This window comes from Vulpes lagopus, chromosome 4, assembly GCF_018345385.1.
Source record: "Vulpes lagopus strain Blue_001 chromosome 4, ASM1834538v1, whole genome shotgun sequence".
Lineage (NCBI taxonomy): Eukaryota > Metazoa > Chordata > Mammalia > Carnivora > Canidae > Vulpes > Vulpes lagopus.
Window position 1 is genome coordinate 112195500 of NC_054827.1, and position 16474 is coordinate 112211973.

General features: G+C 50.4%; 1 protein-coding gene and 1 long non-coding RNA gene across 4 annotated transcripts in view; one reads left to right on the forward strand and one right to left on the reverse strand.

The window, feature by feature from the left end:
• Window positions 1-548: 548 nt before the first annotated feature.
• On the reverse strand, window positions 549-16022 carry LOC121489637. Its single transcript, XR_005987377.1, has 3 exons — window positions 15973-16022; window positions 13366-13500; window positions 549-1282 (listed from the first exon to the last, which is right to left on the reverse strand). It is a non-coding gene; the product is annotated as an uncharacterized LOC121489637 (long non-coding RNA).
• The window catches only part of ACAN (aggrecan), a 37082-nt gene continuing 24599 nt past the window's right edge, over window positions 3992-16474 (forward strand). For all 3 annotated transcript variants that reach the window (XM_041752883.1, XM_041752884.1, XM_041752885.1), the window contains exons 1-7: window positions 3992-4061; window positions 6489-6872; window positions 7771-7945; window positions 9567-9694; window positions 11271-11564; window positions 12865-13296; window positions 16009-16183. In XM_041752883.1, coding sequence (XP_041608817.1) covers window positions 3992-4061; window positions 6489-6872; window positions 7771-7945; window positions 9567-9694; window positions 11271-11564; window positions 12865-13296; window positions 16009-16183 — 1658 coding nt within the window. The remainder of the gene's footprint in view (window positions 4062-6488; window positions 6873-7770; window positions 7946-9566; window positions 9695-11270; window positions 11565-12864; window positions 13297-16008; window positions 16184-16474) is intronic.

The window sequence follows — 16474 nt, forward strand, 5'->3', positions numbered from 1 at the left end:
TAGCCCGCAAATAAGTGATTTTCTGGAAGTTAATGGCTGGGGGAATGGGTAGCTTTGGTCATTTTAAATCTGTCCCCCAGGATTGTCTTGGATACAGAGCCACTCAGTTACTGACAAATCCTACTGGTCAACCAGTCTACCAAATTCCAGTGTCCCCTGGTTCATCAATAAGTAGGTATTGAATTCCATTTTTTTTTTATTGTTCCTGGCACTGCATGAGTTAACATGGAGGGAATTTTTTTTTTTTAACTTAGGCTTTGACTTTCAGCCCTAAAAGAGGTCACAATCTACGTGGTGAGGCAGAGCTAGCCTACATAGCAGAAAAAGTAAGTGCTAACATGGCTATAGAAGCAGTCCCAGTCAGGAGAGGCAAACTAGCCTTAGTCTTTATTAAGTATTGTTACTTCCAGTAGTGTGGTGGTAAGCCCACTCCCAAAAAGGCAGAGAAAGATGAAAGCCCTCATTTGTAGTCTTTCCTCATTTCTGTGCTGGAAATAGTCCCATCGTGACCAATTTCAAGATACCAATGTGACGTCACTGAACACGGAGTTGGGAAGAGATATCTAAAGTTATCTCTGACCGGCCAGTGTAGGCTGGCTCTGGCACCCTACGGGTTCTCCCTGGGGCCCTGGGAAGGGAAGGCCCTACTTGTTACACCCATGGGCTGCACATGGGCTGTGACCTTCCCAAAGTCACTGGCATGCCGGCTATGTACATCACAGTGTAGTATGTATCTCTCTCAGATTTATTGAATGCAGAATGGGAGTGGTCTACCCCAAAGAGTTGTGCACCTCATAGGCGCTCAACAAACGTGAGCCTCTAGCACCCCTTCTCCTTCCTCAGAGGCCTGGGGTGCTTGAGCCTCCATTTGTTCATTTATTCACTCAGCAGGTATTTCCTGATTGACCTCTCTCTGTGCTGGGCGTTCTGCTGGGGGCGCTGTGGAGACGGAGAGGCATTAGACAGACGTGTTGAGCTGGAAACACGGGACAATGATGACTGGGGCTCTAGAACTGAGTTCTGGTCCTGGCTTCATCTCCAACTTACTGTGTGGCCTTGAGCAAATCACTTAACCTCTTTGGGCTTTAGTTTCTTAATCTGTAAAATGAAGGAGTTGAACTTGACATTCACTAATGTCTATTCAAGCTCTGGCCTTCTGTGGCTCCAGGAAGGGAGGTGAGATCTGGAAGGTACATGAGGAATAGTTGAAGGAACAGAACAGCTCTGTGGGAGAAAGCAGACAGTCGAGCAGGCGGGACCCCTGAAGATCTGGCATGAGTCCCTCAAAAGAGGAATGGACCTCATTAGTGTGGTTCTTGAAGGAGGAGCTCAGAGGTGGAAATTATAATGAGTTGGGTCATCCAACTCCAGCTTGAAGGATGTCTAACACCATCCCAGCCATCTAGCCACGGTATGAGACACCTTGTGAAGGAATGGGCACCTCCTATTCAGTTAGAGACTACAGACCCCTGTCTCAGCCACGTGGACAGGATCTCTGGCAGGGAGGTCATGGCTGTAAAACCCCAGCCACAGGACCCTCTTCCAGTCCACACATCTTGAGAGGCTCCTCCAGTCTTGTCCCCAGGGACGTGAGGGGGAGTGGCTGGCTGGATGCCTACTGAGTGCCAGACCCTGTGCCAGCTTCCAAACCAGAAACACAGTTCCCACTCTGGAGAGGGGAACCTGACTGGCCCATGATCTCACTCACTCAGGCTTGAAACAGCCATAGGGGTGGGTTCTGGGGTTGTTAAAGTAGTAGGTGGCTGAGCCAGGACAGGAAGTAGGGGTCTCCCGTTTGAGGGGTGGGGGTCTCAGGTCTAGGGGTCTCCACTGTATGCTGCTGGAAGAGGAATTCAAGGCAAGTGGGTGAGCTGCCCATCCAGTTTCTTAATTTGGTGGAGTAAAGGAGGCCAAAGCCCTGCCGGGTCGGCAACCCTGAGACAGAGTCTAGCTAATTAAGAGGTAGAGGGTTTCCCTATCTCCAACTATGGGGCGCGCACATTTGCCCACGCACACATATGCATACACATACACACACTCACACACACACCCTGCTTAGTTCAAGAGCACTACTAAGCATACTCTCCCCTGGTCAGGTCTCCTAGTACTTCTCTCCTGAGAAAGCCATTTCCTTGGTGACCAACCCAACCACACTCAGAACCCCTCAACCCCAGTCTTCATCCAGCACCCGATTCCTGCTCCCCTAAACTCCTGTTTTCACTTCATTTCAGACACCCCTGTCCCTTTCCTCTGCCACCATCCCCTTGCCACCACCTCGCCATGCTTCCCATGGAGAAAGGCCTCCCTGTCAACAGGCTGGCAAGGTCCATCCCCTCCCATGAAAGACTCAGTGAGTCCTGGAGACACTTGGAAGCTGGACAGAATGGGATTTCTCCCTATTTTCTTTACAGCTGAGAAAATACAAACACAAGAGCATATTTATTGCAATGTTTCTATCCCAAAGTTTGTCTTAAAAAAAGAAGAAGAAATAAAATTAGCTTCTCTGCCCAGTACCCCCCTACCTATCCTAAACCCCTGCCCTTTCCATTCCTGGTGGAGGCCAGGGAGAAAAACAGAGCAGGCCCAAGCCCCACAGAGAGGCACTGCATCCCAGACAATGTGGGGCTTGTTCACAGAGTTTGGGAAGAAACACACCTCCAAAAACATACCCAAAACTTCCCAGTGGAACGTGTTCCGAGGGAAGAAACAGGCGGGCCCTGTGTCTGGACATGGTATCGCTGAGGCTCTGGGAAGAGAGGAGCCCACCAGTCTAGCCCCCTCCCCAGACTGGAGGGAATGCCTCACCCTTTTAGCCTCTGGAGGACTCCTTCCTGTGACTGGTCCCACTGGGTCTGAACAAGAGTGCCACAACTCAGTGGCCCCTCCGTGCCAGGCCCTGGAACCCCAGAGATCGCTGTTTGAAGGCAGCATCAGGCAGCATCGAAGAAGACTTAAGGAGAAGCAAAGTGACTGCTTGTTAGGTCTTTGGTATTTTTCAGACTTCCTATGATGTGAGGGAAACATGCCTCATGCATTCGTCTCTGTCCCCCCAGCAGGGCCCACACAGCCAGCCCTACTTCTCTCAGGTGACCAATGTATGTGGCATGAATGGCAGCGATGGAAAGAAAGGTCACTCAAAACAACAGGCCAGGTCACCCAAAAGAGTTCCCCGAAGTCCCAGGCCCCGCCCACCACTCCACTGAGCATTCCTGGGACTGGAGCCCCCCAGCTGTTGGTGACTAAGCCAACAGCGACACCTGCTGGGCCGTCAGACTCTGACACAGCTGGAAACCCCCAGGAGCATCACTCCCAAAGCCCCATGCTTGTCTTTAGTTCCTAGTCTTCAATCCCTCTGCCTCCCTCCTCTCCAAGGAGCAGTGTAGTTCCAACCTGAGTCTGAAGACTCAAGACCTAGGAAGAGCCAATGTTTCAGTTCAAATCAGAAGGCAGTTTTAAGGTCATCAGGCAGGAGGAATTTTCTCTCTCAGGGGAGGTTTAGTCTTTTTGTTTTATTTATGCCTTCAACTGATAGGATGAGGCCCACCCACATCATCAGGGCAATCTGCTCTAGTCTACCAACTTAAATATTCACCTCATCCAAAAACACTCTCACAGACGCACCCAGAATAGTGTTTGAACAAATATCTGAGCACCCCAGGGCCCAGTCAAGTCAACACAAAACCAACCATCACAGGATGGATCCTTCAGAATGAGCCTTTTTGGGTTAGAAGATGGGAAGCACCCTAAAAGAGACAGGAGGAGGTTTCTGGCCTAACACGGTTAATTAAACTAAGAAATCTGTGAAAGCTTTGTGAAGAGAGGATTCTTGGAGAAGACAACCCCAGAACTACATGCAGCCTCTTTATCTTGATGCAATTTTAGCAACTTGCACATAGAATTGATCACCTTATGTCACATGTCATGTGACCCTCAGCCTCACTGTATCTGAACCTCCAACTAACACCTCTGCCTCCCTTCTTCCAGGTGAACTATGACCACTTTACTTTTGGTGTTTGTGACTCTGAGGGTCATCACAGCAGCCAGCTCACTAGAAGCTTCAGGTAAGGACACTCCCATGCATGTCTCATGTAGCCAGCGGACACAGAAAACTGGATTCTGGGTAAATGGGTCCTGCCTGAACTTAGTGCTGCTACTTCTGAGGTTATAATCTCCCCTCTCCTGGCCTTTTTGTGGCCCTGCCTGCCCCTTCTCTATCCAAGGCAGATCTGACCACAAGAAGAGAGTGCCTGTGCATGTGAACACACACACACACACACACACACACACACACACACGTGTCCGGGAGCCCTTGTTCAGGTAATACTGCTCCCGACGGGCCTCTAGGATGGACAGCTGAGGGGGAGAGCTCCTGGCAGGTGCCCATCTTCCCAATCCTCCCTCTGTGCATCTTACCCAAAACTGCCACACACCAAGCTTGGGGCTGGGGCAGGATTATAGACAAGCCCAAAGAGGAAAAGCTGCCAAGAGAGGATCAGCTGGAACACCAAAGATGAGGAAATTCCTTGAGAAATGAAAAGAAGGCCCCAACAAATCACACAGGGCTTTGTTTTTCTTGGCAAGCCATCCTTGGGAAGACCCTGCATGGTGTCTTGCATATGGTAGGCATAAAGTAGGTTTCTGAATATCAAGCCCTAAACCAAATGAACAAACTATCCAGTGACTGCAGGATGGGTTTGCCCCAAGGTGAGCTGTATCTCCCTTAGAGTGAGGCAAGAGAGGCCCCTGCTCTTCACTTTTAGAGACTTCCCTCTGGCCTTCCTCCTGCTCCAGTACTCTTTAAACGATGAGGAGTCTCTAGGCCCAATGAGACATGTCCACACAGATCTATGCTCACCCTTTAGACCCCACCGGATAGCCAGGATGCCCAAAATTCCCTGCCCAAGTGGACCCAAGCCACTTTCAAGGCCACATAGGTCTCTCCTCTGGGCCCATCCTCCTAGAGCAGGGGACCATGCCCTTGATGAGAGCCATCTCAGGCCTCAGAGAAAAGTCCAGGGGTGGCTGTTTGTATGTGGTGTGGACAGAGCTGAGGTGTGAGGCCTGGGATAAGCCCAGACCCCTCCCAGTCCAGAAAACTGGCAGAGAGAAAGACAGCCTCCTGCTTGACCACCATAGCCCAATGCAAAACTCTAAGGAATCCAAGACTTCTAAATTTGAATCTGGCTTTTCATTTTGAAAGGTATCATTGTTGAATAGGAAGATAGAACATATTTTATTTAACATTTTGTGGACTTGATTTATAACTTTTAAATATTTATACATAGGATATATGGGTCTCCATCTGTACCCTTGCTCTGGGACCCACAAATATCCAGCCCCTGGCTGTAACCTGGGTGGTTTGCCCACACAGGCAACCCAGTTCATAGGGTTGGTGGAGAGCTTTAAAAACTTCAGGGTTAGGCACTACAGTCACTTTTAGCTCTCCCCAGAGAACCGGAGAACTGCCAGCTCTAAAACCATGCTGTATTGTGGGGCTAGGGCTGAGCATCCAGAGGGAGATTTTTGTGGAAGGACCTGGTAGTGATCAAAAGATTAGGGCTGGACCCCCAAACATTCTTGGCTCCCTGTTCCTTGCCCTGTCATGGTATCTACCACCCACAAATATGTGAAACATTTTTATTTTCAACCTGTAAGCCCTCCTGGAACAAGAGTCCCCATAAGTGTGTGACTTACCATGAAAGGAACTATTTTTGCAAAAGCTGTCTCTTTCCCATTCCAGGAAGATCTTTTCCTTCTAACTGGATTTGGTAAAGACATTGTATCTTCCCTACCAATACTATCCATGATTTTTTGTGAAGCTAATCATACACCACACCCAACCCCCACCCTTGTCTAACTTTTTGGGGACCTTTTACATAAATATCTGCTCTTCTCTGATGCTTCTCCAACCAGCTCCCCCGCCCTCAATTCCCCAACAGCAGAAGAGAATGCCTTGTCCTTCAGCAAAGCCAGGATGGAGTCCAAAGCAGACCTCAAGTGGGACACGTCTGTGTAGTTTTGCATCTGAGCTTTAAACATTGTATGGATATGTTTATTCTTCCTCATAACAATTTTTCCTGCCGTAAAATGATTTTTTTCCCAAAATCTTTGAGTCAAGCCGTCACTTCAGGAAGATGGGTCCTGTTTCTCTTATGGTTTGGTATCTCCTGGGGTACCTGAGTTTGAGAAACAGAGAGTGGGGCAGGGTGGAGGGGCTTAGCTCTAAAGTTGTCCTCGACCTCCTCTGCAATTCCTTTCTGGTTCCATAGTTCCAGTCTTGGGGTACAGAGACCAGAGATCTTGAGAAATGTTGCTCTGGAAAAGGTGTGGCAAAGCTTCCTGGGAATTCTGGATAGCACAGGAGTATCCCCCTACAACCCTCTGCCATAATACAAACAGGGTCATGGGATCTGGTCATTTCCAGAAGGACTGACAGCGAGGCTGGGTGGTCTTCTCCAGGCACTAACAGTTCTGTCCCTGCCCCACAGACCCAGACAACTCACTGAGTGTCAGCATCCCCGAACCGTCCCCATTGCGGGTCCTCCTGGGGAGCTCCCTCACCATCCCCTGCTACTTCATCGACCCCATGCACCCTGTGACCACCGCCCCCTCCACCGCCCCCCTCGCCCCAAGAATCAAGTGGAGCCGCATTACCAAGGAGAAGGAGGTGGTGCTGCTGGTAGCCACTGAAGGGCAGGTGAGGATCAACAGTGCTTACCAAGACAAAGTCTCACTACCCAACTACCCGGCCATCCCCAGCGATGCCACCTTGGAAATCCAGAACCTGCGCTCCAACGACTCTGGGATCTATCGCTGTGAGGTCATGCACGGCATTGAGGACAGTGAGGCTACCCTGGAGGTCGTGGTGAAAGGTGAGAACGTCCCACAGGGACACTGCTTTACCTGGGAAAAGAACCAGAATGGTAGCCTCACGAGAGTGGGCTGAGGCAGGCTGGTTTTCAAAGCCCAGTTCCTCCCCCTCCAGCTTGCACACATCTGAGTCAAGTCACTTAGCTTCAGTTGTGTTTCTGTAACTTGGAGCTGGTGTTTCCATTCTCTCTGGACTTTGAGGGAATTAAACACATCCTGGCCACAGTCACATGTAAATGAAAGTTTGTGTTTGTGCTTTGCAGCAATCCCATGATTTGGTAGGTCTTGCGATCATCCCCACTTTACAGACAAGCAAACTGAGGTTAAGTGATCTGTCTGAAGTTTTCCTGTAAGTGAGCCAGAGCAGTCTCCTGACTCTTCGTCCAGATAAATGTCTTTACCTCCCTCACCTCCCATCCCAGCCCCATTCTCAGTTCCAGAAGCCAAAGGGATGAAGCCTCCCTGGTTCATTTCTCTCAAAGGTGCAAGGAGAGTGGTTGTGTCCATGGGTGGCTTAAGGATGGGTTTCCCATTAGGATGCCCCAGGCTGAGGATACATGGGGCTCTAAGTGTCTCTTTCCCCCAAAAAAAAACATGGGGCCCGGAAGTGCCAAGAAAAAATTAAAAGGAGGCAGATTTTAGTTCAATTCAAAGAACTTTATGATTATCAGGATTATCATAGATGTTGAAAAAAGATACTCTATGAGGTAGTGAGGTCCCTGTCACTGGAGGTGTTTCAGTGAAGGCAGAAGGAACACATGCAATTATGGGGAGATCTGTGTATCAGATAGAGCCCAGACCGATGTCCCTAAGGCCCCTTTGACCATAGCCATAATTATTCAAGGACTGATGACAGGAGGCTGTGCCTGACCTGCTCTCCCACCCACACGTGTCTTGCAGGCATTGTGTTCCATTACAGAGCCATCTCCACGCGCTACACGCTGGACTTTGACAGGGCACAGCGTGCCTGCCTGCAGAACAGTGCCATCATTGCTACACCCGAACAGCTGCAGGCCGCCTATGAGGACGGCTTTCACCAGTGTGACGCCGGCTGGCTGGCCGACCAGACTGTCAGGTGAGCCCCTGGGTGGGCGCTGGGCTATAACCCCAGCCAGCATGGAGTTGATGCCAGCGTGGGTTGGGGCTGGAGTAATGCCTGAGCCAACTCTAACAATCCTCATATCATTGCTCAGAAACAGACATTCAATTTGGAATTGTTCGGTTGTGCTATGAAGAAAGATATAATAATGTTTCATGTTTCGGGAATTCTGCAAGCAAAAAATTGATCATGTGCTTTTCTAGATAGCTCTAGTGCTACAGTGAGAATAATTTTATTAGCTGATAGGAATTTTAAAATAATACAGAACTTACACAGAAGGCCTTTATGTGCCTTACTTTTTTTTTGTTTTTAAGGGGGCTTATGGTATTCATTTGAAGATGCAGCCTGAGCAATAAAGCAAATGTGCCCCTTGTCTCAGACCATCTCAGACATGCTCAGGCGGGAGCTCCCCTGGGGCTAGGACACGTTCTGGAGTGTCTGGTGTCTCTGCTTATAGAAATGACATGGCGCCCCATGACCTGTCCAAATCCTTGTTACTCTGCCCTGCGGCAGAGTGAGAGCTCCTAGCAACTTTGCCCTCTGTGAGCTGTTCTCTGTGCAAATTACACATCATTACTCTTCCTGACCATGTTCTCCTTTGCCATGGTTTCTTCACTGTTTCCTGAAAGTTTGGTGCTTTGTGTATTTTTATGTAAACTGCGGGGTTTTTTGTTGTTTTGTTTTTTAATAGGCAAGGCAAGACATACATAAATTTAGCTTTTTGGCATCTTTTTCCCTGAGTGCAGCTGCTGAGGGATGGGTAACCCAAAAGGACAGATAGCGCTCTGCCCTCAAGGGCAGAGAGAGAACCTGTTAAGGCAAGATGAGACATTGCTTCAGGGTGGAGAGAACTCTGAATGGAAAAGCCAGAAGTGCAAAACCTCTGGAAGAAAACAAAGGAAAATATCTTTACAATCCTGGGATAGATCTTTGAGATCTTAGAACACAAAAGCTACCAAGAGGAAAACAAAATGAGACAGCAGCCTAGAGGAATGCAAGACCCACATCAAACCCACACAGAAAGAGTTGTGTGACCTTGGACAAATTGCTTAAGTCTCTGGTCCCACCCCCACCCCACCCCTGTTTCTTCCAGGTTAAAATGGAGTGTTTATAGCACTTGCCTCATTAGGTTGACATGAGATTCAAATGATAGTGAGCAAATGACGGCCCACGGGCCAAATCCAACCCACCCTTGTTTCCTTATGTAAAGTTGTGTGGGAACTCTGTGGCTGCTTCACACTACAGTGGCAAAGTTGAGGGGTCAAGATGAGACCCTAGGAGCTGCAAGACCTAAAATATTTACTATCTGGCTTTTCTGCAGAAAAGGTTTGCAGGCCCGGGATAGAACATGTTCGGTATTGATAAGTAGTCGGTAAAGGGAGCTGCCTGTAAATCACCTATAACTGTGGTAACATTTATCTCAATGAAGTGCAGGAAAAGGTGTAAAAATAAATTGTGTGTGTATCCAGGGCAGATACTGGCAAATGTGTCCATGAGTCACTGTTTCCTCCCACATGGGAGGAGGATACAAGGGCACAGACCACAGGCCCCTTCTGTTCTCTTCTGTCCCCTGACGCCCACTCTGGGTTCCTGACAGGTACCCCATCCACACCCCGAGGGAAGGCTGCTATGGAGACAAGGATGAGTTCCCAGGCGTGAGGACCTATGGCATCCGAGACACCAATGAGACTTATGATGTGTACTGCTTCGCTGAGGAGATGGAGGGTGAGGTCCTGCCCCCCGCCACCATTCCCAGGACCCTTGCCTGTCCCCTTCCCCCAACAGATACCAGGGATCACATGGGCCTTCTCCGGGGCAGAGCACTAACTCAGGGTAGCACACCCCAGACCTACCCTCTCTGCCATGCCCAGAGAGGATGGGGGAGGGAGGGTGGGAGAAGGAAGGGGCCCACAGATCCCTCATTCTCCACTTTGGGAAGGGCCTCAGTAGCCATGGGCACCTGCCAACTGTCTGGCATGACTGCTTGGCCCAAGACTATCTCTGTTTCTGGACTGGGACTGCCCCTCCCAGCCAGGATCCCCAGCTGCTCTGACCAGCCCATCACTCTCCCGAGGTTCACTGTACCAGTAAAGCCCAGCCCAGTCTTGTCACCCTCACAGAGGACATTCCAGGCCACTCCAGGGTGGGCCCATCAGAAATGGAGTTCCAGGGCACCTGGGTGGCTCAGTTGGTTAAGTGTCTGCCTTTGGCTGAGGTCATGATCCCAAGGTCCTGGTATTGGACACCACAAAGAGCTCCCTGCTCAGCGGGGAGCCTGCTTCTCCCTTTCCTTCTGCCTGCTGCTCCCCTGCTTGTGCTCTCTTGCTCTCTCTCTCTCTCTCTGTCAGATAAATAATAAAATCTTTTAAAAGAAAAGAAAAGAAATGTAGTTTCCAGGAGAGCTGGCTGCCCTAGCACCCTCTCTGGCTTCCCTCCTTCCAGCCCCCAGCACCATCCAGTCTGGCCCAATGGGCTCTTCTGGAGAGCCCCGGCAGTAGCAAGAAGGAAACGAGTCTTTCTCTCCTTTGTAAAGGGTGGTAATTTTGGTCCAAGCAGAGCTTCTCCAGTTACCCAGGCATGTGGGTGACGCCCCTTCTCCCATTGGCACCCATCACCTCTTTTGACATTCCAGGCTCTGCTGCCTCAGCCCCCACCCCCACCCCCACCTAAGTTCACAGCTCCGCCGCCCCCCCCCCCCCCCCCGCCCCCTGGCTGGGGATAAGACCTGACAACCTGGCTCATTCTGAGGCAGGTACATTCCCCCTGCTTTCTCACCCCCAGGCTCCCTTTCCTGATTCTCACCCCTAGGCCCAGAGCCTTTTAAGCAGCAAGTATTTGTGTTCCCACTCTTGACTAACCAAAGACATGACCAATCAGAGTTGCCACTAAGCAAGGACAGCCAGTGCCTTCCCCAGGAACAGATGCCCACCACCCACCCCTACCCCCCATACACCCTTCTTAGGTTTTGGAAATAGTACAAAGAGTTCGCAAGCCCCCACTATGCCCTTATGGACACTTCGGGGCCTAGAGACCCTGTTTTGGGAACCACTGCTCTGAACGTTGAGGTCTAATGCCTGCTCTTCCCATCACAATTTGAATCTTTTTAAAGGATTGCTTGTGTGGGCAATGCTTAACACATAGGAAAGATGGAAAGATGCCCTGGGAGAGGGCATGTTTCACAGCAGGGCATGACCCAGGATGCTTTGGAGGAGTATGGAACCTAGGAACCCTGTGGATTCGCTGGGGATGCACAGCAGGAGTGGGGATGGAGGTCCTCACCCTGTGGCCATGTCCTTCGCAGGTGAGGTCTTCTATGCGACATCTCCGGAGAAGTTCACCTTCCAAGAGGCAGCCAACGAGTGCCGGCGGCTGGGCGCTCGGCTGGCCACCACGGGCCAGCTCTACCTGGCCTGGCAGGGCGGCATGGACATGTGCAGTGCCGGCTGGCTGGCTGACCGCAGTGTGCGCTACCCCATCTCCAAGGCCCGGCCCAACTGCGGAGGCAACCTCCTAGGCGTGCGGACCGTCTACCTGCACGCCAACCAGACAGGCTACCCGGACCCCTCATCCCGCTATGACGCCATCTGCTACACAGGTGGGGGCAGGAGCCAGGGGGCAGGCGTAGCACCATGGAAATTGGGGCCCAGAGGAGGGGAGCTTAGAATGGGGGTTGGTTTCTACCCCCTCAAGGGGCCTCAGGGTAGCTGAACCCCATGTCTCAGCAGCCCTTGTTCTCACTAGCTCCTAGAAGAGCTAAGGTAGCAGCACTGTAGAGGCAGGATCCAGCCCATCTCGTCTGCTCAGAATAGGGTTAAAAGCATGAGCTTTAGAGTCTGTGTTTGCTCAGGTTTGAATCACAGCTCTGCCACATGCGACTGTGCAACCGGGGAAAGCCTCCATGTCCCCCTCCATCTGAGGGGCAGGTGGCAGGGCCCTGATGCGAAACCATGCCCCACCCAGGTGGGCACTGTTACCCATCCTCTTGAATCCAGTGTGCTTAAAAGAAGGGCCATGTTGTTATTGAAAAGAGTCAGTGTGGTGGGGAGAGTGGGGGGGGGGGAGCAGTTTTGACCAGCAACTTATTTTGAAAATTTAGATTACAACTTTTAAAAATAAGATTTTTATCTTCTATTTTACACAGTTCAGGTTATAATTACAATTACATGCTGATTTTTAGAGGAAAATGTGGGTCATAGGGAGCTGCATCACATTTGTGACAAAATTGGTGACAGCCCAGTGGCCTAGCTGACTTCATGTTTGGCTCTCACAGCGTGACTTTACATGAAGAGGGGTGCTTTTGCAAAAGTAATGAGGATTTTCCTCAAAGCCTCTCTTAACCTTTCAATATCCTAACCAGGCTTTTTGAAGTGGTAGCACGCTTATGGGTTTCCTCTTTCTTAAATTATTGACTTAAAATTATTAAAATGTGCCTGCCAGACCCTCATTCACTCATGACCGAGGCAGGCAATGACCTTATGTCACTTTCATCCATGTCATGGGCTCCCACATCTTTCGCAGGATTTTTCAATTCTACTTTGTAACTGATTTACACTGTCCTGCTGGCTAGTTACAACTTCAGAACCCAGAAGATAGGTAGGGAGGCGGTGGGCGTTGATCAAGAGGGGATGTTGGAGCCAGACTGGTTGGTTATATAAGCTGTGAGCCGCTTGGTCAATATGTCATGCTATGATGACTTTGCACTATTTTGCAACATGGGAACTGAGGCCTTCTAGAATGAGTACTCTACGGCATAGTTGAGGCCACCTGCAATGGGCCCGGCCAGGCACACAGTAGGTGCTTTCCATCCCCGGCAGGGAAGGAGGTGGATCTGATGCCCATCTGCCTCAAGCCAGCCCCAGGTTGAGCCACTAAAGTTATCTTTTCCCCTACCCCAGGTGAAGACTTTGTGGACATCCCAGAAAACTTCTTTGGGGTGGGTGGTGAGGAGGACATCACCATCCAGACAGTGACCTGGCCTGATGTGGAGCTGCCCCTGCCCCGAAACATTACTGAGGGTGAAGCCCGAGGCAACGTGATCCTCACTGTGAAACCCATCTTTGACCTCTCCCCCACTGCCCCGGAGCCTGAGGAGCCTTTCACATTTGTCCCGGAGCCCGAGAAGCCCTTCACTTTCGCCACCGATGTAGGGGTCACTGCTTTCCCTGAGGCCGAGAACAGGACTGGAGAGGCCACCAGGCCCTGGGGTGTTCCCGAGGAGTCCACACCTGGCCCAGCCTTTACCGCCTTCACCAGTGAGGACCATGTCGTGCAGGTGACTGCAGTCCCAGGCGCGACCGAGGTGCCCGGGCAGCCACGATTGCCGGGGGGTAAGTGCCCGCCCCTCGGGGGACTGCATGGGGGTTGGGGGCCACATAGAAAGAAGTAAGGATCCATACCTTTAACTTAGCCTGAGACCTGGGCCAAATATTTCTTCTCTCATACTCAGTTCTCCTTGCTTGTAAAACAAGGGGGTGGGCCAGACAGTGATCTCCATGCTCCTTTGCCACAAAGCATTTTCTTCAAACGAAGTCCTAGGTGGAAACCAGAGTAGAATCAAACCAGTAAAGATGCCACATGGGTCTAGGTGAAGTGGAGGAAAGAACTGGGGCTCTTTGGTCCAGGCCCCATCCCCCATCACATCAGTCACTGCCACAGGACAGAGGCCACTTGAGAACTGCTATGTGAGGTGACCCTGGGGCTTCTTACTGAGCTAACCTTCCAGGACAGGGGTCAGCAAACCAAGCTCTGACAGCCATATCGGCTTGCCACTTGTTTTGTTTTCTTTTAATTTTATTTATTTATTTATTTATTCATAAGAGACACAGAGAGAGAGAGAGGCAGAGACATAGACAGAGGCAGAAGCAGACTCCCTGCAGGGAGCTCGATGCAGAACTCAATTCCAGGACCCCTGGATCACAAACTGAGCCAAAGGCAGATGCTCAACCACTGAGCCACCCAAGTGCCCCATTGCCACCTGTTTTTATATGGCCCAAGAACTAAGGGTAGTTTTACAGGGTTTTTTTTTTTAAGATTTTATTTATTTATTAGAGAAATGGAGAGAGAGAGAGACAGGCAGAGGGAGAAGCAGGCTCCATGCAGAGAGTCCGACGTGGGACTGGATCCCCGGTCTCCAGGATCACACCCTGGGCTGAAGGTGGCGCTAAACTGCTAAGCCACCAGGGCTGCCCAATTTTACAATTTTATTTTATTTTTTAAAATAAATTTATTTTTTATTGTTGTTCAATTTGCCAACATATAGAATAACACCCAGTGCTCATCCCATCAAGTGCCCACCTCAGTGCCCGTCACCCAGTCACCCCCATCCCCCGCCCACCTCCCCTTCCACCACCCCTAGTTCGTTTCCCAGAGTTAGGAGTCCCTCATGTTCCGTCTCCCTTTCTGATATTCCCCACTCATTTTTTCTCCTTTCCCCTTTATTCCCTTTCACTATTTTTTATATTCCCCAAATGAATGAGACCATATAATGTTTGTCCTTCTCTGATTGACTTATTTCACTCAGCAATTTTAAATAATTGGCAAATAGGGGCTTCTGGGCATTATCCCAGAGTCCTGGGATTGAGTCCCACATCGGGCTCCCTGCAGGGAGCCTGCTTCTCCCTCTGCCTATGCCTCTGCCTCTCTCTCTCTGTGTCTCTCATGAATAAATAAATAGAATCTTTAAAAAAATAAATGAATAGTTAGCAGACGAAGTCAAAGTAAGAATAATATTTTGTGACATATAATGAAAATTACGTAAAATTCAAGAGTCAGTGTCCACAAATAAAGTTTGATTGGAACAAAGCCACACTGGCTTGTCAATGCGCTGTCTGTGGCTCATTTAGGGCTGTCACGGCAGAGTTGAATAGCTGTGACAGAAACCATTGAGCCCACCAAGGCTAAAATCTGTCCTGGCTGGCTCTTTCCAGAAAATGCTTGCCAGGCCCTGTTCTAGGATAGGGGTGTTCCAGGGATTTACTCAAGGTCTGGGGCTCAGGATGTCATGTCCCAGAGAGCCCAGCTGTTCCTCAGACTCCAATCCAAGAAAAGGAAGGACATTCTGGGGTGGCTCTCATAAGGGCCTTGGTGGTGCCCTCTTCTGGGGGAAGAGCAAGTGGACACTGCCATCCACCATCACATCCATGATGCCACCAAGTGGAATTTCAGCCTGAATTGCCAAATACAATGTGTTGGGGAAGTTTTGGGGTAACACCTGTGATGGCTGGGTCCCAGGGTTAGCCCAGGACTGGAAAGAGTGCCACTGGCACCATGTGGGAAGGTGCCAATGGACAGATGAGCATCTGCTACAGGACAGGATAAGGGATTTGGGACAGTATCAGACCAGGGATATGAAGCTGTGACATAACCTGGCCAATCACCCAGGGAAGTGTCAGAAATAGAAACAAATGTGTATGTAGCCAAATACAAGAGAGGCAGAGTAAGTGGGCAGCTCAAGGAAGGGCTCTAACCCTTTGAGAACTTGGTAAATGCTACAAGGCCACATCCCAGAATGTGTCCAGGGCACACCCATAAAAACTCTGGCAGACACTCTCAGGGCAACCCCCCACCCCCACCCCAGGGGCCCTGGGCCAGGTGGAAGAAATTCCAGTCATTGTTTGATGTATTCCTTAGCATTTTCTGTATTTTCCTAATGTTCTGTAATGAATGCACATTCTTTTTATCATGAGAAAAAATGCATTTGTTTTAAGGAGTAAAGGAACAAATGAGCAGCCTAGAAGTGAGGAGCCCAAAGAGGAGAGTTGGGGACACCCAGGGCAGAAGAGTCCTCAAAGGCTCTTTCAGGGAGATGGATTTCAGAAACAGCTTGAATAAGCAGAGGGAACCAGGTTGGTTGAGAATAGGAATGGAAGTAGGAAAGGAAGGAGGGGATGAAGGGAAGTCATTCCCTGAAGTCATTCCCAGGTCTCTCTCACTGCCCTCAAAGCCAAAGAACCATGCCCCACGGGCACCTGCATTGTGCTATCCAGTCCATGCCCTGAGCTTACCTTGTCTTTCCTTCTCTTCCTCTCCTCCCCACCCAGGGGTTGTGTTCCACTACCGCCCAGGCTCCGCCCGCTACTCACTGACCTTTGAGGAGGCTCAGCAGGCCTGCCTACGCACTGGGGCTGTCATCGCCTCTCCTGAGCAGCTCCAGGCTGCCTATGAAGCTGGCTACGAACAATGTGATGCTGGTTGGCTGCAGGACCAGACTGTCAGGTGAAGGACGAGCCACCCCCCACCCCACCCCCAACCCCTGCCAGCCCAAAGCCAACCATGAGAGGTTGGGCTTGGGGAGCCAGAACCCGTCACGCACCCAGCAGAGCAGGCACCGGCTACACTATGCAGTAATTAATGACTCCATGGCTACTCCTCTAATTACCCGCCGCCCCCCCCCAGAACCAAGCATATTCTGAGCTAGTAGGGAAGGGCTCCAGGTGACATTAAGTCCTTGGTCATTTACCCCCAAGAGACAGAGAGGGAAAATCTCAAAGGCCCCTGCCCTCATCC